The sequence below is a fragment of the Orbicella faveolata genome, unplaced genomic scaffold (genome assembly GCF_042242905.1).
Source record: "Orbicella faveolata isolate gen_17 unplaced genomic scaffold, um_ofav_v1 contig_46, whole genome shotgun sequence".
In the NCBI taxonomy this organism is placed as follows: Eukaryota; Metazoa; Cnidaria; class Anthozoa; order Scleractinia; family Merulinidae; genus Orbicella; species Orbicella faveolata.
The window spans coordinates 8,918,763-8,941,895 of NW_028301576.1; the positions used below are offsets into that span (position 1 = coordinate 8,918,763).

General features: G+C 38.8%; 1 protein-coding gene across 1 annotated transcript; it reads right to left on the bottom strand.

The window, feature by feature from the left end:
* Nucleotides 1-6,313: 6,313 nt before the first annotated feature.
* LOC110046211 (somatostatin receptor type 2-like) lies at nt 6,314-8,219 on the bottom strand. Its single transcript, XM_020751898.2, has one exon. The coding sequence runs from the start codon at nt 7,851-7,853 to the stop codon at nt 6,828-6,830; it is 1,026 nt and encodes a 341-aa protein (XP_020607557.1). The 5' UTR covers nt 7,854-8,219; the 3' UTR covers nt 6,314-6,827.
* Nucleotides 8,220-23,133: the final 14,914 nt, after the last annotated feature.

The following is a 23,133-nucleotide window of genomic DNA, read 5'->3' on the forward strand; positions in this document are numbered from 1 at the left end:
GTCGTGTTCTTTGATCCTCTCCTGCATAGATCTCCCTGTTTCTCCGATGTAGACTTTGCCGCGACGGGCTCTCTTCTTGGGGTTGTTCGTGCCTTTGTGATCTTCTGTACAAACGATGAGGGATATCCGTTAGAAACAAGTACAGACGGATAACGGATATCCCTCGCCGTTTGTATAGAAGATCACAAAGGCACGAACAACCCCAAAAAGAGAGCCCGTCGAGGAATTTAAATCCACCGCCGTTTTACCTTATGTCTAAGGAGTTTCGGAGTCTCTCCGCCGCTGCCTAGAACAACAAGGCATTCGCACCGTCTTCAAGTCCGACACGACACTTCGGTCACACTTAGTGCGACCAAAGGACACCGTCAACCCGGCTAAACAAGATGGTGTTGTCTACAGGATTCCCTGTGACCTGCGGCAAAGTCTACATCGGAGAAACAGGGAGATCTATGCAGGAGAGGATCAAAGAACACGACAAGGATATACGACTCGCCCGTACCCAGACCTCCGCCGTTTCTGAACACACCCACGAGACCGGCCACTATCCCATCTGGAATGAAGTCAAGTTTATTGATCGAGATCCTCACTGGTACACGCGTAGGGTCAAGGAAGCGATTCACATAAGACTTCACCCTAATAACATCAACAGGGATAGTGGAATTGAAATTCCTGAAGCATGGATGCCCACGGTCAAAAAACCGTCACAACAACAGGAGAACGGTACAACAGCGGACCACTGAGGGAACAGCTACTCGTCGGAACAATGGAACAATAGGAGGATTGAAATGCACCAATCACAGCCGACCTTTGTGAAATAAATGATACCGTGCAATCAGTCGACCTTATCACCTGAAGAAGAATAGCAGTAAGCAGTCGAAACGTCGCGATCTACATCGAAAGTGACTACATCCATCTACCACGATGAATAACAACAACCTTTTCCTCGACATATATGATTATTTGTTCAAATATATGATCTTTCATATATTCACTTGCATTCTTCACCATTTACGGGTATATTACGAACTCGTAACATGATCAGCTTCCAGCTGGCTTGATAGTTCAGTTGGTAGAGCACTGCTCCGATATCGCAGAGGTCATAGGTTCGAATCCGGTTCAGGCCTGAATTCTTTTTCAGGCTTTAATTTCACAACTGCTTAAGTTGTATAACCGCGATGATCAGTCATGTCTTCAAATACCTATCTATCGGATAGTTAGGAAATGGATATCTATCCATTAATTATAAAGCAATTTGATAACCTACCCACAAGCTAACTTTGTCAGAGATAGTAAAAAATATAGCAGCGTATCTCAAAACTATCCATCATGCACATGTGGCACACACTCAACTGCTTTCTTTGTCACAGAAAATGAAGATATGGCTAGGTATTTAGAACTTCTCATTACTCGTTGTATATAGTACCTTAATAACCGCTATTCAAAAGTTATCCCTTTTTCAAAGATGTTGAAATATCTGTATATGAAAAAATGAATAATAACTGGTAGTCTTAATAAGTTGCACATTGCTAATTAAACTGATTGTTATCACTTTTAAAAACTGCTACAGTCGTGCGTATGTCATTAATAGTGAAATTCCTGTAAAGTAGAACTCCTGTGTTAATTAATAACTGGTAGTTATGATTATTTTACTATTTGAGACTGCTACAGCTGTCCATTGAAATTTAATCACATCCAGATGCAATAGGAAAGAAATAGCTGGCTGGAAACGAAAGGCCACAAATTTCGCTATTTTGTTTTCGTAGTCGAAATCTTTTTCAGTGGTAACCATACTTGTGTATTTTCGATTTCTGTCAGAATTTTCCTGTTTATGTATCTTAGGAAACTATTATTTCGGGGTTTCCTCCATTTCATAAGTAACCAGGAAACGACCTTCATGTATCGCAATTTTGGTACTTTAGTATATACCAATAAGCTCAATTACTACATTAATATCTCCAATATCCTGCTTTAGCAAACACAAAACCAGCGATACAGCCAGCCCAGACCACAAATTATAGGTTCATTCTAATGCCAAAAATAGAAAAAAGACATATCTATTAGTGGGAAACTGACATGCGCTCGACCTAGAAAAGCGTGAGTAAGTCGTTCCAGCTGAGTAAACAGGGAGGCTATTTTGTTTTTGCTCTGAGGTGTCGGGTGTATAGCACAAGGTAATTGGAGTTTCAGAGGGGTCCGTCTTAACCACCAATTGGCTATGAATCGCGGACATATTTGACCGGTCACATGACCAGAACAGAAAAGACCCTAAAACTCACAAGCATCTAAATCCGAAAATTTAAATCAGAATCAATAGCTTAAGAACGTCCACGTGCTTAATGCTACACGTACGCATTGAAACTCGCATTATCATGAAAGGTATCGGGTAAGAAACACCATTATTAACGGACTTTCTACAGTAGCTTTCCACTTTTTACGCGTAAACAATAATTCCATACGTACGATTATAAAGAAAGCTAACTTATTTCTTTTCATAAGAAAAATCGGAACTCTTCCTCTTTTCTTCCGAGTTTTAGGGATTTAAAATTCTAACGCGCGGCTTGAGACTGGCACCAGTTGCGCAAGCGAGATCATTTTTTTTTTTTTTTTTTTTTTCCCGAAGCAAGCTTTCCGTCATATAACATTCACTCCTTAGCACTGCAAAACGCTGGAAAATAGTTTTCCTCTAAATATCACTTTCAGCAATCCCTTGAGCAACTGCTCTAAATCAGTAGTTAAACAGTTCAGAGCGTGCGAAAATTATGTTAGCAGTTTGTTAACATTAAAAACACATTCTGGTTTCTTTATTCATTTCCCTCAAACGCAAATAAATCCAAAATTAGAATTTGCAAAAACTGCGTGATATCTTGACGTATTAAAAATTTATTATTAATTTGATAAATACCCGTTTTTTCCCTACTTTGTCTATTTAACATAAGTTAACTTTTAGAAAAGCAATTATCGCCAAATTTTGTCTGCTGCTTGATACTGAATAAATAACAAACTTTTGAAATGCTACTTTTCTGGCATAAAATACCAATCGTTTGTGATTAAAGCGATGAGCCTTTTAATGATTATATATAGATTTAGCCAAGCCTAAAAGCGGACCTCCTGGGCCTGGTTATTCAAAGCCCGTTTAAGCCAACCCAGGATAAGCGAGAATTTTGATTTGAGTTTTGTAACTTTGCTTCAAGTTTTTCTGCATATTGTTTGGCCTTCTGTTTTGAGTTTGAACAATCTCAAACTACACTAAACAAAAGCAGTGAAAAACATTTGTACGCATGAATTATTTATACTTCAGTTAACGTTTAATCCTAGGTTAGTGTTTACCGGCTTCCGAACAACCCGGCTCTGATTTCAACAAGTTAACCCGACATGAGCCTACGAGTAAAACAAAAACACGTGACCTCGATGAGCTTTGAACCTAAGCCCGCGATATTGTCACGTGATACTGGTCAGTGGATACATTTTTTGACAGGTGTCAATTGACAATAACAGGGATGTCCAATACCAAAGAAGTCCGCTGTAAACCAAGGCTGTATGACTTGGTATTAGCTGGAGTATGGCCGCCATGATGCGCGAAGTCGTCGTTTGTCGTCGTCGTCGTCGTTTGTCGTCGTCGTCGTCGTCGTCGTCGAGCGCATGCACCCGCAATCCATGCCGCTAGCCATGCACCCCCGTACCCAGCGTCCTCGTTCGCGAGCCCGCATGGGCAGTAAGGAACGAAGACTCGAGGTACGAGATTGCTAGTCAGGTTGACTGTGAAAAAAGAGTTGCATGGTTCTTTTCGTATAGTTAATGAAGAGACAGGTTACAATAGCTTACAATGATTAAGGAAGATAGTATTATCATAATATTATTATCCGTTTCAATTGCTGGTTTTCAGTGTCACGCAATTCAAAATAGATCAAAATAAAAATCAAAACCGGTCAATAGATAAAGTCCAGAATCTGGGGAATGAAAGAAGGTAAAAATGCAAAGACTCTCGCTAAAATTCTGGTCACAGCAATTTTTCTTATGCGAGATATGCGGAGAAATTTGTTACCCAAATTTATAGAGATTTGTATGGAGACGCCATGCTGGTGCCCATCCATATGGGCACCAACATGGCGGCCGGAAACCAACAGAAACATCTGTCACTGAATTTTGCTACAAAAGCGTGAATTTATCCCTCGAGGAACTCTAAAACATTAAAATAATACTTTTTCTAAGACATGAACTGTTCAGACAGCCAAATTCCCCGAAATAAGTCACTTTTTTAACCATCATGACAGCTCTCTAGGCCGTCATGTAAATGCCGCGTCACGCAAAAGCTTAGAATTTCAACCCATTCGGAGCGAAAATTTGTATGAATATTAGTTTTCAGCTGCTCTTATACACATCATTAAAGTAAAATCTCAGGAAGGTCAATAGTTTTGTAGTTCGAATTTTAGGACGTCATGTGAAAACCAGCTATAGACGGAATCGGGTGACGTGTTTACATCCTGGTTGCCACCCAATTCAGACCACGTGATGATTCATTTGGGAGGTTACAACTGTGTTATTTTCCACACGCGACAGATTGCATGGGAGTATGTACAAACAGAACTATAGGCCATTTTACAGTTATGTTCTTAGTTACCTGGCCTATGAATGGAAGCGAGGCTAGAGGTGACCTGGCTTTGATACAGACCTCTCTGCTTTTCTCATGTAAATGCAAACTAGTTAGCATAAGAACTTGATTTACACAGCAAAAACAGTGAAGTCTATATCAAAACAAGGTCACCTGCAGCCTCACTCCCATTCAAAGGCCAGGTCACTGAAGAGAAAACTGGTCTATTGTCTAAATGGTCTATTGTTACCTCGCAAATGAATCGTCACATGATCTGAACTGGGTGGCAAAAAGGATATAAACAAGTTAGCCGAATCCGTCTCTTCTCCAATGGAGAATCTTGAACTGAAACGTTTGCAGCTTAGTTTCCTGGCTTTGTATGACAGAAAAAAAGTCATTGTACGACTTGCCGTTTTATGAAATTTTCGTCGATGACGAAGTCAGCTATCCATTTCCCCTGACTTTTAATCTACAGTCAAACCTGTATTAAGCGGCTCCCATATTGAGCGGACACCCTCTATAAGCTGACAGCAGCACAAGTCCCATTTCTTTCCCCTCAAGTTAACTGCAACAAATACCTGTATTCAACAGACACCTCTATTAAGCGAACAAGGACACCTTAAACTTGACTGTTATGGTCATCTCTATTGTTAGAAACCTGTATTAAGCGGACACTGCCTGTTTTTTGTTTTGTTTTGTTGTTGTTTTCGTTGTTGTTTTTGTTTTTGTTTTTGTTTTTGTTTTGTTTTGTTTTGTTTTTTTCACGCGTTAATACATCGATCATTTAGTTTGCCGACAAAAAAGAGCTGTCACAGATTTTGTTTTTACGGAGCTTGTATTCCCCTTTCATGATTGTGTGCACCTTCACAGAGGGTGTCAATGAACCTCAATGGGGTATGGCTATCTCTAGAACCCTGTTGAGATTTTTGAAGCCGGGATTAATCCAAAAATAGCTTAAATGTAATTACTGTAGGAATAAGGCCTACATGAGGGATTAACTCTATTAGGTTAATCTTCATGTACTCTCTTGCTGTGCCATGCTAATAGGAAGCTTTTTTATACTTCTTATGGAGGGAACAACGCCGCAGTTCATTAGAAAAGGGGTCTTATTTTTTCGGGTCTTGATAAGTAAGTCCTTCAAATACTTACCCTATCAAAGCGCAAACCTGACGTTATTTTTGAGTATGCTGCGTGTTTCAATGTGTTGAAGTCGAACGGAGCATCGTGATTGGCTCTTGCACATTGGGCATCAAAACACCATTTTAACTTACTTAAATGTCATGGGCGCTTCTTATGATCATTTTCACTTATCCATGGATATTTATCAATGAAAATTTTCCTCGGGAAAGGTCGGCCACATATACTAAATGCAGATTCCCGTGGTAAAAGTGTCCCGCGTAACCGCACCTAATATTCTCGGCGACAACTAACGAACATTGAAAAATAGAACAACAACAACAACAACAAAATGGATCGAAATTTGATAATCATGAGCCACGAACCCATTGAGGTAAACGTCTGTTTCCTGAGAGGTCCGCTATTGTGAATGACGGCAGTCAAACACGAAATTACTGATTGAGCAGAGTTAGCGTTTTATCGTCAGATGCAGTAATTTTTTTGCCGGAAAAAGTATCCACAAGGCTTTTCCTTGAAAAGGTCGTTAGAACACATATTATGCATGACTGTGAAAACGGGTTCTGGCACCTGCTGACATTGATAAATAGATGTGTCAAAAATGTTCTCAATTTATTTAGCATAAGAGACACACAAAAAGCCTGTACAGTTGAACTCGAAAGAAGTCGCTGGCTTTTCACATTTGAAGCGCATACTCTTATCAATGTATATATGTCAATAATCCCTTTAGGAATGATACGATGCGATAATTTACAACAGGATAAAAGAGAAATGCTAATTTTCATGGCTTTGAAAACAAAAGAGAGTCTTTATAGTGATTTGTATCAACAGTCGATAAGAGTTATTTATTTATGTACATATAAAGAAAAAAACAAACGTTTCTTAAAGGGTCGTCCACAGTGCGGGTCTGTGTTGATTGCGCTGCCATTATATATTCCAGCATAAAATATCCGGCCTTGATAAAAATCATTGGAACTTCGTTTATATCTTTCAAACTCTACTGATTTGTAACTGGCACAATATACATTATAAGCATGCAGGTCTTCTTTTTGAAACGTGATTTCGTTCGTTGTCTAAATCAAGACTGATCTACTCGGGGCATTTCTCAAACCCTGCTTTCTTTCACCACAATGCGACGAAATGCTTCTTGCCTTTCCAGAAGCAATTTTCTCTCCCTTGTCGCGCCTCTTAGATTTCGCTCTCTCTTGTCCGTTAGTAATGGCTTCGACTGAGATGTTACATTCTTTACGAGTCTTTTTAAACATTTCCGAAATTCGACATTTCTGTACGAATAAACCACCGGGTTCAAAAATGAGTTGCTGTAGTGTAAAAGTTTGCTGAAGTAAACAAGTTTGGATGAGGGCTGGCATTTTGGCGATTTACAAAAATGGAAAATGAAGTTTATAACATGAAATGGTAACCACGTGAATACAAAAATGATTGTGATTAAAAAAAGCAGTTCTGCTAAGCGTCTTTCCCTGAATGACGCTCCTCGTAAACCGTGACTGATTGCAAAGCACTTCACTCGAGCCCAAACTAGTAAATACGAAATACAAATAACAAGAAGGGAAATCGATATGCTGATCAATAACAGGTAAATAAAAGCTTCCTTGGGTACAATATTGACCCGAGACAAAAAGTAATATAATACTAGTAATCCCGATAATACCCAAACCGAGGCTATCATAGAAGGATAAACTCCTTTTGGAGGAACCTTATGGTAAAGAGGAAACACTATTGCATAGACTCGATCCGCTGCAATAATAGCCAAAGTAAAGATAGAGGCGAACCCAGAAAAGATGTCCATTGCTGTGAAGGTATCAAACACGGCGTTTTTTAACACGTTGTGTTCGTTGGTCCACCAGGAAACCAGTTGATATAAGTACAACGGCATCACTACAAGTCCAACCATGATATCCGTTATAGCTAATAGGATCAAAAAATGATTATGTCGTTTTCGCACGAGGTATTTACTCGAGTAAAACACCACTAACGTGACGACGTTCGCAATAATGACGATGAGGTCGACAACTCCAAAGGCAAAGCACCACATTAAAAAAGATGTCAATTCCATATGTACAGGTTTTGTCGTGTTTGAATTCTTCTGCGTCACGTTGCTTGTGTTGTTCATTCTGTCTATCCTGACCACTGCAGTCCAAATCTGCAAAGCCGGTTATGAATAATTAAGTGTTGATATGTCAATGTTGCCAAAAGGAAAGACGCACTACCTTCCTAGTGCACAAAAACAGCTCACTTATCGTGCTACAGCCATCATAATCCTTGGCAGGCGTTATAAGGCGCTGAACTCAGTTAACATGCAAATAACAAACAAGATGAAGTGTCGCCGAAATAAGCAATTCAAGAGAATGAGGTTCGTATCCTAGTAACCTTAACTTTATGTTGAATTATTGACGCAAACATGAATATTTCTTTATTGTAACAACCTAAAACACTGCGAGTGACCAGCAAAATAGACTCTCTGTCATGAATAACAAAAGCAAACAAAGAGAACAAAGAGAGCAACTAACAATAATATTTTTTGAATAGCCAAATGTAGACTTATATATGGAGCGTAAACCGTGAGAGGCGTAATCAAAGGTGACATGGAGATAAAGCCCAGGAAGCTAACACTTTTAGGTTTTTTCAATCAGCTGTCGAGCGGATAATTACAATCGTTGCCAATGTTAGCCTTCGTGTACTGTTACTGCTATTTCCTGCTGTTAACTCACAACAAATGTGTTAAACTTTACATAGATTATAATCAACATTCAATGCAAAAAGAATACAGCACTATATTTCAAGAGCAAAACTTGTTTTTCTTTTTCTTTTTCTTTTGACGCTTATGACACGTTTCAATTCAAATGACGCTTTTTGTAAAAAATAGAAATAATAATAATAATAACAATAATAATTGCCATACGTTTTTACTACTGTCTAATAATAATAATAATAATAATAATAATAGTAATAATAATAATAATTGCCATACGCTTTTACTGCTGTCTAATAATAACAATAATAATAACAATAATAATAATAATTAAAGACAAAATTTAAATTTACCGAAAAATTATACATTCATTTCATGTAAATTTGATAGAATTAATTGTTAAGCCCAGTCCACACCATGCCGTATAAATTTGAAAACGCAGCATTATGTCAACGGTTAAGCCTGCCATCCACACAAATCCAGGAAAGTTGTGCACCGAAAACGGAGCTTTTAATTTCGAAAACACTCCAAAAAAACGACGGCTTTTCGTTTTAGTGTGGACGGAAAACATTTTGAAAACGATGCTTTTCCAAAATGATGTGGACTTCACAGTATTTAGCGATTTACCCTGACCATCAAAGGTAGGCACAAGCTTTTCTGCCGCCGGTTATTGTTGTGTTTTCAGATTTCTCTGGCGTAGTGGTAGTGTGGACAGGGCCTAAAGACAACGTGGTGCAAATGGACCTTCCTTTTCCAATAATTTTTTTCGTTGTTTCATGGTTTTCTCTGTTAACTGTATGATATTCCTTTTTTAACAAAATATAATCTTTTAAGTATAATTTTCTGTAACGTGTAAAGAATAATTTTATTTTTAAGTAAATAAATTTACATGATATAAAGAAAAAAGTTGTAAATTATCTCAGATCTGTTAACAAAAAAATGTCTTATCAGTTTACTCCCCTGATATTCTGAAACTGATCTACCCGCTTAGTGAAAATTTCCGTGCGAATAGTGCCCGTGACAAAGCGGTAACCGTATGTTGAACTGTGTATCAGTGTTAATATAATAGACCTCAGAGCAGGCGATGAGTTCCGCAAATAAAGATGCAATTGAAACTTTGTAAGTCAGCAACGAAGTGGACAACAGTTAATACGTACAGAAATATTCTATTTGTTCTTAGCCCTGTTATCTAGAGGGCAAGATTGTTTTGCATGGACTAGTTGAAACTTCACGGAGGGTGAAGTAATGGAAATAATCTCGAATTATAAATTCAAATCTAAAAAATTGTTTCAAAAGATCGATAATTGTTGCTTTTCTGGGATACTTGATTACATTAACCGGACAAATCTCGAGAATTTCGCTTTCATTGTAGGAGCAGTCATTCGTAAGAGAATTATTCTCTTTAAATTGATTTTTTTTATATTTTCCTTTTTTTTTTATTCTCTGTAAATCAATTTTTGAAAAATCTTTTTTTTTATTTTTCCTAAAAAAAGAGACAATATTTGGCATTGCGAACTCACCACGTTAATAATAACATAATATGTTTGAGTGTCTTTTCAGTGAAACCGCCAAATTTCGTTGTTCACATGTAACAACTGAAAGTAAAGCGGGATACAGACAGGCTGTTAAGCTGTCGCAATATCAACGCTTCTCAAAGTGCCGAGAAGCAACCCGGTATAAAACAGGCGGAGGTAATCAAACCGAATTTACGATGGCGCGCATGCAGGTTTCACTGTGTGCAAATGAAACGTATAGAAAATAATTCTACTAGCCTGACGGCATCGTGGAAAGAAACAAAAATAAATCTCTTTACGTTTCTTCTTAGTGGTTTTGTTATTCGGCCAAAAAGAAACGAAAGCATCCAATCCGAGCAGAGAAGTCAAGATCTTATCTCTTTCAAATGATATTCCTCCACAACATTATTCCCATTAATGTTAAATAAATATTGGCAGTATATCAATAACATGTTCGAAGCATCATACTAAATAAGTCTTAATGAAGGCTTTGTGTGTACTAACCTCAAGTTTTTACTCTTTTTAACGCAATTATTGCCTTAGTGTGTTCAAGTGGACTTGAGTGGCACTGCGGACGGAATTTTCACTCTTCTGGCCTCTTTCAAACGATGTATGTTGCCGAGTTTTCATTAGCACGGAAGCGAGGCTGCGGGGGCGAATACTGAAAAATTAATATAACAGTGGGGAGCAGGTGAAACCGGTTTTAATGGACTTTAGCAGCAGTCCTTTTAAAACTTAATATTTTATCAGTTTATAGCTCTTATCGAACACGTATAAGATCAACTGAAGAAAATTTACTGTGGTTCGCTTTTTCAATAAACTTCCAATAATTGCTAAGTTTTAAATTGAATATCGCAAAAGACTTTTGTCAAATCTAAAGAAAAAAAACTGCTTTACGTGTCCAATAGGAGAACACGCATTGATAATTAATTTGTCGTAGTCTTTCACTGAACTGTGTCTTTCTTGTGCACGGTTCATTAAAAGCTTCAATCAACTTTTGAGTCTATTGAGGAGTTAATTGCGTTTCTCTCTTTGGGCTCAAACATACACGTTGAAACAATAAACACTTTGTGTGCAATGTAGATTGTTTCTGTTTTAGGAAATACTGTTCGCTTTCATAATATCAGTTATCACAATGCACTCCAGGAACCTTTAGGACATGTACAAGGTCAAAAAAAAAAAAAAGAAAAGAAAAATTGAGTTTCATTCGACAAAGACCAAATAAATATGTGAATTGTTCAGCGACGTATATATACGAATCTTGGTTTTTCTTTTGTATACTGTAATACTGTACTTAAGCATACTTTCCCAGAGCACATAGAAAAGTACGAAGTACAGTTGAAACCACCAGGCCATAAATTGTAAAAGTCGCAAAATGATAACAAGTGATTTCTCGACGAAATCAGTAGTTTATAAACGGGCGCAGAAAGGTTCAACCCAGCTTTATTTCTTATATAGATAGTATCAGTGTTGGGCTTTTAGTCACGCAATTCCTGTGTTCTTAACCCTTAGCTGATTTTGAAATATCGAAAGCAATTTTTCTCCCAATGTGGGTGAACAGTGGGTGAACAGGGAAATAAGCGGGTGGACAAATTACATCCTCTACGTTCATCTTTATCTTTGAAAATAATTGTTTTACTCAATTAGTGATTCAGCAACATTTCAAACTCAACATTAATATAACCGCTATATTTTACCAGAATTAGCTGATCGATTGGCACGATAAATGTCAAAAACAGACAGTTTCATTTGGAAAAAAAAACTATCCAAAATAAGCAAAACTTTATGAGTGTCAGTGAAGGAATACCATCAGCATTTTTCCTCTTTTAATTTCTCGATCCCATGGCCATGGGTGGTTTCAGCAGATCAAACCATTAGAAAAAGTAAAAAAAAAATAAAAATCACCTTGTGTCACTAAAATGCAAACGTGCCTCCTTAAATTACAGTAATATTGGCTCTATAGTCAGATTTATTAAAAATGAATCAAATTATAGTTCCAAAAAAAGAAAACTAGCAAAGAAACTTACGACGGAGGACCAAAAGCTGCACCGAAAATGTACACAACTGCATCGATCATGCATATATATTTTGTACTCACTCAGTGGCTCAATGGACCTCAAATTTCCACACGGTCTATTTTTAATTTTTTTTTATTATTATTTTATTATTTTTTGTTTTGCTTTCTTTTCAAACCACTGGTCGACCAGAAACGGAACTTAGTACAATCTAACGTTTTACTCCTGACATCCTTTCGTGTATTTGGCAAGTTTCTCCGCTTGTCTTTAATGTTTAAATATTAAAAGTACCGGTAATACCTCTTTTTGCATTTTATTTTCAGTACTTGGTCATGTGTTCTTATGTAGTTTAGTTTGCTAGTGTCTATTGTTTGAATATACATATCTATAGAAAGTTAGAACTGCAAGAAAACAAGCAAACAAGGTACACGTGTAATTATTGGGAATGAAGTGATTAAAAATTAATTCTTTTAGAGGCAGAATTAGTTCACTTCATTAAATTAACAGAAACAGAAGAGTCCTCGTGATGTTACTATACACCGCAGTCATGTCATCATCACAACAACCAATATGTTTGTAAAGCGCTAGAGATTAATTGTAAGGCATTACATTTCTCGGTTCATATCTGTTTGTTTTTTTTTTGTTGTTGTTGTTGTTTGTTTGTTTGTTTTCTTTTGTTTTTGTTTCGTTTTTGTTTTTGTTTTTGTTTTTGTTTTTTTTTTTCCGTTAAACAAGAACGTGTGTTACACGTGAGGCAAAGTTAGTCTGTAGTCTACATCATAGCTGTCATCTAAGGTTGTCACCAGTTCCGTTATTTTCCCCCTATTAGCCATTGTGCAATAACCTTAGGTCAACGTCCAATGCAACGCAATCGTTTTACCATATGGGAAATCATATGACAAAGCTCCCAGTGATTTCCACCATGCTCTCATGTGATTTCAGCGTGCTATACCCCTCCCAACTCCTTCAATCCACAGTTAGTAAAATACCATTGTTTTCTGACCCTGTCCCAGTTGTGAGCTAGTATTCAAGCCAGGCCGTTCTCCGCTTTCCCCTCCCTCCCTCCCTGTATTGGTAGCTTTGTCCTTTCCCATCTTTTTCCTCCATGTGGTTGTAATTACCTTTTGTGAGAGGGTGGCTTTCGCCTGCTGAACCTTCTCAGTTTATTCACTGCCACGTTCTATTTGTTATATTGTGTGTAAACCATAGCTGCTTAGTCAATAAAGGTTTTTTGATGGCAGGGAAGTGCAACCTAGGCTGCACTTTGCCCCACAGTAAGTGCTATGGCCACCCTTGGAAATAGGTCCGGATCTCTCCAGGATGGTGTCATCGTAACATCTGACCTATTGTCCTCCCAGAGGGGCACCCCTCCTCTGGTCCATCCTATGTTACCCCCAAGGAAATAGGTCTGGATCTCTCCAGCATGGTGCCATCGTACCATCTGAACTATTGTCCTCCCAGAGAGGCACCCCTCTTCTGGTCCCTTTAGTAACATAGGATCCCATAGAGACGCCGCTACTCTAGGGGAGATAGGCTCTGTCTTCCCTGCCACCCATGTTTTGCCACCATAATCAGTGTTTTGTTTCTGTTTCCTGCATCTACCCAGCAAAAGGGGAGGGGGGCTTGCAGTGTTGTTACCGATATAAATATCCTCGCTGGTACTGTTCGTTCTGCCCCTTAGTCCATGGGCTAGGACCCTGGAAAGAGCCATTTGGTACCAAAACGAGGGACAAATTCTAACACTTATTTTTAACAACATTGATTCCTTTAGGTTATTTTGGTGTATGATAACCATGCCAAATGAGTAGCTTTACTAGGATTATCACGTGATTAAATGACGTCACTCGGTCTGGCTAAATAAGCAGAATTGGTAAAAAGATGCCTAATAACAGTTAAATGCAAACCTGAAAATGTTACATACATTGATTTTTGGTTATTGCAAACGTCAAAAGCACTTTTCACACCTAATTCCAATAACTTTTATATGACTTATAGGTATTATCTCTGAATGGTTTCCATGGCAACACTTATCAAATTATAAATATGAACAATAAGACGAAAAATGTGAAAAAAAAGAAAGTGCTCGTGTAAATTGCATTGGTGACTTTCGAACGCTCGTTCTAAACTACATTGACTCCTCTTGCTTAGTTTGGTATATGATAACCATGTCAAATGAGTAGTTATACCAGGCTTATCACGTGATCAATTGCAAATGACTCGGTTGGGCTGAACACATAGAACTGGTACAAATGTGATTACTACGGTCAAATACAAGCAAATGCAAATGTAATCATGTTACATACACTGGTTTTTAGTTATTGAATATCTCAAACGTTTTCAGAGCTTATGTCAACAACTTATTTTTAACTTAAAAAAAAAGTTCTTGGATGGTTTTCATGGCTAAACTTGCCAAATGTTAAATATGAATAATTGTTCAGGATATAAGAAACTGCTTGTACATGTATTACATTGATAATTAAAGTTAGATTTCTTCGTCTTCTTCGCTGTCATCTGAGACAAACTCCTCACATCTGTTGTCACAGTCTAATAGCTTGCACACATCCGTGCACTTTAAACCATTTGCCAGGCAACTGCAGGTAGGAAGTTGACCTGACCTTGTACACGAGCAAGACAGTAGTTCTAGCACGGCTGTAGGGTTTTTCGAAGGGGCTGGGTCACCGCTCATCCAGTCAATGGCAAAGTTATCACCGTCTTCGCGCCAGCCAAAACCAATGGGGGTCGTGTCCCTTGGCAGCTTTGCCGACTTCGCTTCCAAATGGCTGCTTGGAAGTTTGCGCGAGCCGCATGCTTGAACAAGCAGTCAACACAAGGTGGTAATTGGGTGGAGTCGATTTCACCCTTCTTGGCGCAGAACAACCTGTACCTCAGCTCATTAATGTTATCAGTTCCCGGTTGAGAGCAGTAGAGCTTACATGTAAACTCTTGAAGGCTCTGAAAAAGCATATCTGATAGAACCCATTCCATCCCCAGCTACTTAAACATTTCTTGGTAAGATGTCTATTGCTTAATAAGTCGTAGCGCTGTTATCTTTTCCCTTCCAGCGAAGGCACTCACTGTGTCACAACCAGTGAAAGCATGCATACTAATTAGGCATTTGAAAAGTTCCTCTCCTACGGCTGCCACCACACTGGAGATACTGACATATCTAGTTCTTGTCTGCGCTCCACACTTGACATACATAGATGCCGAATAAAGTGATTAAACGCTAGGCAAAGCAAGAATACGTCTGTATCTTCTGATGCCACAACCACCGCCTTGGTGCCCGATTTAGCTGCATGAGCTGCATGTAGAATAAGCGAGGTATCTGCTTCTTCCTGTGTGGAGTTGAGCTCTTCAACTCTATTGGCAGCTTGTGAGGTAATCTCATAACAGTCACTCTCGCACGAAAAGTGACCTTGCCTGTCAACTTTGTTCTGTATTGATCCCGTCTCCACCCCTTTACCACAAACTCTGTGAAGGCCTTTTTATTCTTTGGATTCAAAAGGAACTTTCTTCACTGCTACACCTTGTGTTCGGATTCTTCTGCATGTAGTCGCACTAAGACCCTTAAGAGGTTTTTTCTTCGTGCGTTTTCAAGAGCTTTTTGGCGGGTAACTTCTACAAATCTTCCAGAACGAGGACCGAAACCATCTTCTGCATTGTAAATGGGAAGATTTTCTGCAGCCAGTGCCTCGACACTCCTCTTTTTGGTCTGAACTATCTGCGTTGAGTTGTGTTCCGAAATGCCTCGCGTGCACCGCTATTCCATTTACTCTATGCGATGTTCCTTCGCCCGATAACGTCTCTTCTAGACGGTCAATGTTATCCCATGCCAAAGTAGAGCCAACATGAGGCTGGATGTTATCTGGCAATGGGATTTCACTTGTTGATGTCATTTTCTTAAGGCACAGTGCAGTGTTGATTTCTTCGAGCTGGGAATAGGCGATTCAGTGGCCGCAACGATTAGGCATTTGGATGAGTTCAACGTTATCTGTCAGGGTCTTCACAGCATAGGGAAGAGGGATCTGTTTGGATGGCTTAATCTTTCCTCTCGGCTCACTCCAAACATCAGATCTTGGGCGAAGGATTTCATCGACCTCTGCACTTTTGGATGACGGTTTTTATCTGGCCACTCTTTTTTTCCGGTCTCATTCGTTTGCAAGAACGGACCCTGCTCTTTGGGAACATTCATTGCGCTCTTAGCGAGATCTGAAGGGCGGGAGACTATGACATCTCATTTTCTGTTCTTTGAATAACTTCGCGAATGTCAATAGCAGTCCGGTGTATATTTGAGCTCCGAGAAGACTGACTTGCATTGTCCTGTTTTTCCAGGAGGAGGGTTGTTATGTATTTAGGCACATGAAGTGTGTCAAATTGGCGGGAACTATGAAGACACTGGTGGTTTCTAACAAATTTTCAAAGAGGAGGACATCGCCAAATTCTACCTGGAGATTCTGTCTGGTGTGCTTCTTTGTGGATGACTTGATTTCTTCAACAACCAAAGACGTTAAATACGTATGATATAAGTAGTTCTGTCATTTCAGTCAATCTGACTTTTTTTTCGTTTGCAGGAACATCTGATCTGATGTAATCATCTGATGTAAGCATCTGGTAAGCTTCTGACTTGAGATAAGCATACTCATCTTCTAGCGATTCACCACAGCCATCGGAAGCCCCAGTGGGACTTGCCTCAGCCCTAGTATAGCCCTTGTAGCATGTTCTGTGTAACAAGGTTCAGCTGTTACGATTTCACGCGACGCAATTGCGAGAATCCTGCTGTCCTTCTTTTCCAGGGCTGATTTTCTAATCGAATGATCTCCATGCAAATTTCTACATTGTTCCAAGGGTTCCCGATTTCTTGTTCCCTTAAAGATACACAGAATATGCAAACATGTTCGTAAGTTGTGCTGGTGGTAGGGGACTCTCGGATCGAGGTCCTCTTAGTTGTCGTTGGTTGTTGGTCGTCAGTTAAGCTTGCTGCTTTGAAATTGTTTCCAAGAGCTTTCTCATGGTAAACCCGCTACGACATTTTATGTGATAGTAAATGTTGGGATTTCTCCTTGATTTAATGTCTCAGCAATATCAAGGTGTTCGTGTTAACGAACAGCAGCTGCTCGCCTCTTACAAGTGTACTTCAGGACACCTCATCTTTTGGTCTGACTAGTTCCGTATCATCGTTAGCACAGTGAATAATACATGCACAACTGGAATGTTCTGAACGTGATCGCTTTTGATCGATGTTTTGTTCTTCAGGCGTCACATTTCCTCTTTTTGTGCCACCTATTCAGTAATGCAAGGTTCTACGTCAATATTAAGACTTAACGGTTTTAAAAAGGCATTTTTAAACCGGTTTAATTTAAGCGCTGAAGTTTGTATTTATTTATTCAGGTGTTCGTTCTTCACCAAAAATGATTTTATATAAACAACAAAAGCAGCACAAAAGACCATCCGCACTGGTCATTGTAAATTAGCTTAGTCACCATATATGAATGAAATTATCTTTAGCAATGTATGAAATGACCCTCATATCAAAGGAAAACTATTATTTAATATCATTTTCCTTTTGATGCATTTCAAACTCCACATATTTCAAAATCTCTTATTATGTCATCTACAGCTACACCTTTCGTATAAAATGACGACTGATATATACTCGAACGCCTATTTCGAGGATCTGTAAGTTTCTTGTCAAAAATCGACACTATCAGCTTAATATTTAGTTAATTGATTTCTCTAAATGTTTACCTAGATGCTTACTGTTTATTTATCCCCTGAGAACATTTCTCGTTTCTATAAGGAACCAAAATCTTAGCTCAAATTAGCCCTACACACCTGTCAAGAATGCCGCCATCTTGGAATTACCCATGATGCAACGTGAATGACACCATCGGTTGTTTTTTAGTTTTTCGTGAAATCCTGACACGAATTTCAATTTTTAACAACTTCGAGGAGAAATACAAATGTTTTCCTTTTTTCCAAATATCTAAAGTACTGATAAAACGATCATGACCATATATTTAGAGGTTCTTCTTCTGAGCCCCGTTTCCATGTTGAAGCTATTTTTTTTGCGAAATTTTAAATTAAAAAATCTCACACAAAGCTACTCATTCAGAAAGGTTATCATAAAAATTTGAAAACAACTCATGCAGTAGTATCAGCTGATAACACTTAGGTTTTGTCCTTAGGTTTGGTACCGAAAAGTGGTCTGGCCCATGGACTACCTCCCCCTGTGTGGGTGTGGCTTTAATAATTTATACTAAATTGCGCAGCAGCAGGGTCTCGTTAATGGTTATTTTACTTTTATTATAGTTAGACAGTTTATATCAACACACAAGCTAAACTGATCGAATTTTGATGCAATCATAACGATATAAAACATACCGGACTCTGATTGGTTCTCAACACCTCCTGTTTTTCATCATGTTGGAGTTCGAGCAGTTAAAGTGTCTAACAACAACGTGTGGAAGAAAACAATTTTCGTGATTCGAGCGGTCTATATCAATTATTAAGTTTCTCGTTGTGATAGCCTGAGAGCAGGCTCACCTTTGAGTCCTACGCGCGAGCGGCGAAAAGCGATCCGCGATCCGGCGGGGTGGAGCCTGGTGAAGAGGCACTGGGCCGCTCGATTCCGTGCTAACGGCTCCGCCACTTGTAGTTGTGCTCTAACGGGAGCCTCCTCAGGGGCTAATTTTGTGACTGAACACTCCTCTGCATTTGATTCTCACAAGCTTTCAGAAATCGCTTTTCCAAAGTAATTTTGTCATCTGATCGCAGTCTGTGTAGGCTTCAGGGCCGGGTTGATTTCCTAACTCTGGATAAGCGTGAATTTTGTCTTCACTTTTGTAACTTTCTGGTGAGGTTTTCTGTCTATATTGTAAATAAGAACTGCAAAACATTTTTATACGAGACAAATTAATACTTTGGTTGACTTCAAATTCTGGGTTCCTGTTAACCGGCTTTCGAACAACTCGGCCTAGTTTATCTATTTTTGTTTTGTTTTGTTTTTTTTTATGTTGTTTGTTTGTTTGTTTGTTTTTTCAAATAAGTTTTAATTCAGATTTTATTCAAAAGGCAGGTTTACAATTCTTATCTGACCTGGGATGGGGACCGGGTTGTTCAAAGTCCGATTAAGCTTGAACTTGTTTTCATTTTTGTAACTTTTCGGGGGGGAACGAGGTTCTGTTTATATTCTTTGTCGTTCTGTTTAGAATTTGAATAATCTCAAACTTCACAAAACATAAGCAGTGAAAGACATTAAGTTAAATTAATTCTTTGGTTAACTTTTAATTCTGGGTTGGTGTCATAATTGGCTTTCGAACGACCTGGCCCTAAAGTTATTATTATTGTTTTTTTTTTTTGTTTTTTTTTTTTAATTTGCTTGACTCATGAACAGTACAACTTCGACAAGCCAGAACATGCCAGCAGAGACTACATAAAATTTCTTACTATTATTAATGTAAACATGCTATATGACATAGCACATTCAAAGTTGCGCGTCCATCTTTCGTGTCAGTGTTGCCTTCGCTTTCTTGTACGTTTAAGCTTCACCCTAAGCTACGGTACGGAGGTGGTTATATCTTGGGAGCGTTTTTAAGAGAACAATTATCCCACTTGCTCCTTTTGGGTATTAGATGACTATAGTCAGCTCGGCGCTACGGGCGTTCGTGGAATGATTTTTAGATTAATCATAAAAATTACAATTTCCTCGATTGTGATTGGTTTAAAAAAAACTCCTATTTTCCAGTAATTCACTCGCTAAGTTGTTATCGGACAGTTTGTTATTGGACAGTCTGTTATCGGACAGTTAAATAAGCCAATCACATTCAGAGTTGTAGTTTAAATCAAACAATCACATTCAAAGTTGTAGTTACGTGCGTGCGTGCGTGCGTGCGCTTTTGTGTTTTTGGCGCCTAATTGCCGGTAGTAGGCGCGGTGGCCTTACAATGTTTACATCTCTTTTGTAGGTATTTTAATGCAAATTTTCCCTCTCTTTCATAACTTGGCTATTCTTCTTTTCTCGGAAATTGTAATCTTTATGATTAATTGGTAATAAGACTTCGTGTCGTCCAATTCGGTCTGTAATCATACTCGTGATAAACAAATCGGACTCCCGCTGTGCGGTCGTCCGATTTTGTTATCACTTTTATGATAACCGACCGAATTGGACTCCACTCAGTCCTATTACCATTACATATCAAGTTGCTTATTGACACTGGATACCACAAGAGTGTTATTTGACTGTCTTTGTACAAGACGAACATTTAAGAGCTTTAGGAAGATGCTATACAATAGTAAGGGTAAGACGAAATTTCACTAAGACGAAAGACACCTTTTTTTAATAGTACTATGGTGACAGGATTTAATTTTACAACCCTCTAGGATATTCAGTCGTGTTCTGGCGCACTAAGTTTTTTTGAGAGTATACCTTAGTGGGATGTAAGAGTTATAGTGAACCAAACAGAAATCGAGGTTTCGAAGTGTTAGAATAAGGAAAGGACGCAAGACAACGTTTATGATGAATGGAAAGGGATTTATGAATTTTTCAATTACTTAAGATGTTTCCAAGTTCAGGGTTTTTGAAACTGCAAAGACCACAGCAGCTGAGAAATCGAAGTAGTCATGATGTTTAGTTCACATTTAGAATAAACCTGAGGACAGCTAAAAGACATTTTAAATGCAGCCATTTTCGAGTGCTTTGGGGGGAAATTTTCCCTCCTTCCCCTAAACAACGGTCTTTTATTATTAACTACTTAATAACCGAGAGTGAGGTCGTTACGGGAAAATCTCAAACTGAGGCCTTGCCGTATTGACCGAGCGATAGCGAGGTCAATACAGTAGGCCGAGGTTTGAGATTTTCCCGTAACGACCGAACGGTCGAGGTTATTAAGTTGTTTATTATATGGCTCATCATATCACTAAAGAGAAAAATCATTCGAGCGGAAGTCGTCAATTTACATCCGGCGATGCGCGCGTCTACCGATTCATTCATCGTCTCAAACCTAGGGCAAAACTACATAGTCAGTGAATTTCACCACTGTATTACGTATTCCGTTAAAAACACTCATTTCTTTACGGAAAAGTCACTGTCACAGCCTCAAAAACGTATTTTAGTATCGTGGTACCACAAGTTGATGGGGAAGTTTTTCCGACTTTTGGGGCGAAACGTCAACGGATATAGAAAAGACAGCAAGTGCTTCAAAATTGTCCAAACCAACCGTCTTTCGGTGAAAGAAGATACTAATGCTTCAGAATGCACTGCTCAAAATAAGCTTAACTCGATCTTCGCATTCGCTTTCGACAACATATCTTCGCCTTCTTCATTCTGGGATTTATGGATGAACATTTCAAGCCTTGTGAACGTCTGCAGTTATCAGAAACACTGCTACCGACAGAAACCGCCCGATTGTTTACATCTGATGATCCTGGAAGCTGATTTACACTTGCTTGTGTCAAAGCGAGGGAATCTATTTGACGAGAACTTTGACGGAGTTCAATACTTCGGTAATTGCTGTGACTAAGATGATAACTTATACGTTTCTTTGTGGTGTTCTGCTCAGGATGTATGGCAGATCTGCCGATGGTGTTTTTTACTTAGCGATTTTAGCTTTACTTAAGACTAGGCAAACTTTGATTGTTTTTCACTAGTGTCCGCCAAGGTTACCGACTGGTAAGTCATCTATATAAATTTTATTAAAGAAATATCTCTAAACTTTTAGCTACTGCTATTCTCGTACTGATTTTAATCGGCTTTCATCGCTTCAATGCGCTTGAATTTTCAGAACCGGGCTCTTCCTAATTTGCATAATCCGTAATCGGCCCGTGGACATTACGGGAGAATAATGCCCTACAATTCATTGACAATTAACCAATCAGAGCGCGCGTTATATCGGGCACAAGCCAAAGCCATATAATAATATATTTTAAGTCCTTTCCAAACGCGAAGTGTTTGGTGCTCTCAAACACGGTCAAACATTTCTTGGTGACCAAACATTTTCCCGTTTGGACACCTTGCGTGTCAGATCGTGCTTGATAAAATTTGAACAACGTCAAACATTTCATCAACCATTGTGAAACATTTTGTTCGTTCAGACACGCTCGATACCCAGCTCAACATCAACATGTTTGGTCACCAAACAACTTTTGATCGTATTTGGTCGCCAAACGTTTCCCTTTTGGACTAGGGCTTTATAGACTTCACGCACCATAGCAGCTGCACAGAAATGAACAAATATTAGGTAAACGGGACTGAATATCAAAGATTTATCGCTATATGGATTTAAAACAGAGGACTAGGCATATAAATCGTCGTGTAATTGTTTTTTTCCGAACTATCGCTGATTATAACTCTTTTAAGTCATTAGATTAATTGCTGCCAAATACAAAGTTAATATGTCGAGCACTCACGCTATCGTGTTTGCGCGGTTACTACTCAAAGCGTGCATCGAGGCAGCTCGAACTAATGATTTTGTAGCTTTTACACGACCATTAATGTTAGGTGTTTCGCAAAATTGAAGTGGAGTTGGCTTCCTATGTTCGAATTAGTACTATGGCCAACTCGAAGGCTGAATTTCATGAGCATTTGACTCGTCCAGGCGTTAAAAATGACCAGGAGATGAGCATTTGTTTCCTGGAAAGTGACCTGTCTCATGTTAATGTGGTAAGCTTTGATGAGAATGTGTCTTTTTAATATTCGACGACCTTAATGAACTTATATGAGCGAAACGAACACTTTTCAATGAACGAAACCAGGACCAACATCTGCAACATTATGTAATGAATATTGTATTTCATTTTTATAACTTAGTAACATCTAAACCTGAGACCAGCCGAAGTATTGTTTTAACAGGAGTACCCAACGACAGTTTCGAAGAAAATCCACCGTACAGTGTGCTTAACATTAGCCGAGTGTCGCTACGTCAATCTTGTTTAATATTTAACTTTCCTGGGAAAAAAATACCCGCTCTTCACCGCCAGCAAACAGGATTTTGAAGTTATCGGACTCCCAGCCAGCGCTCGACGTTGGGGTCGTCAACGAGCCAGCATGCTTTAAATTTGTCACCTAGCTAGCCAGCATAAGAAAGGTTTGCCAAAAGTTTGCCAGCATGTTCGGGTATACCATTTTTTGCCAGCCAGCGAGCGAGTAATTTCAATATACCATAGCAAGGTACATTT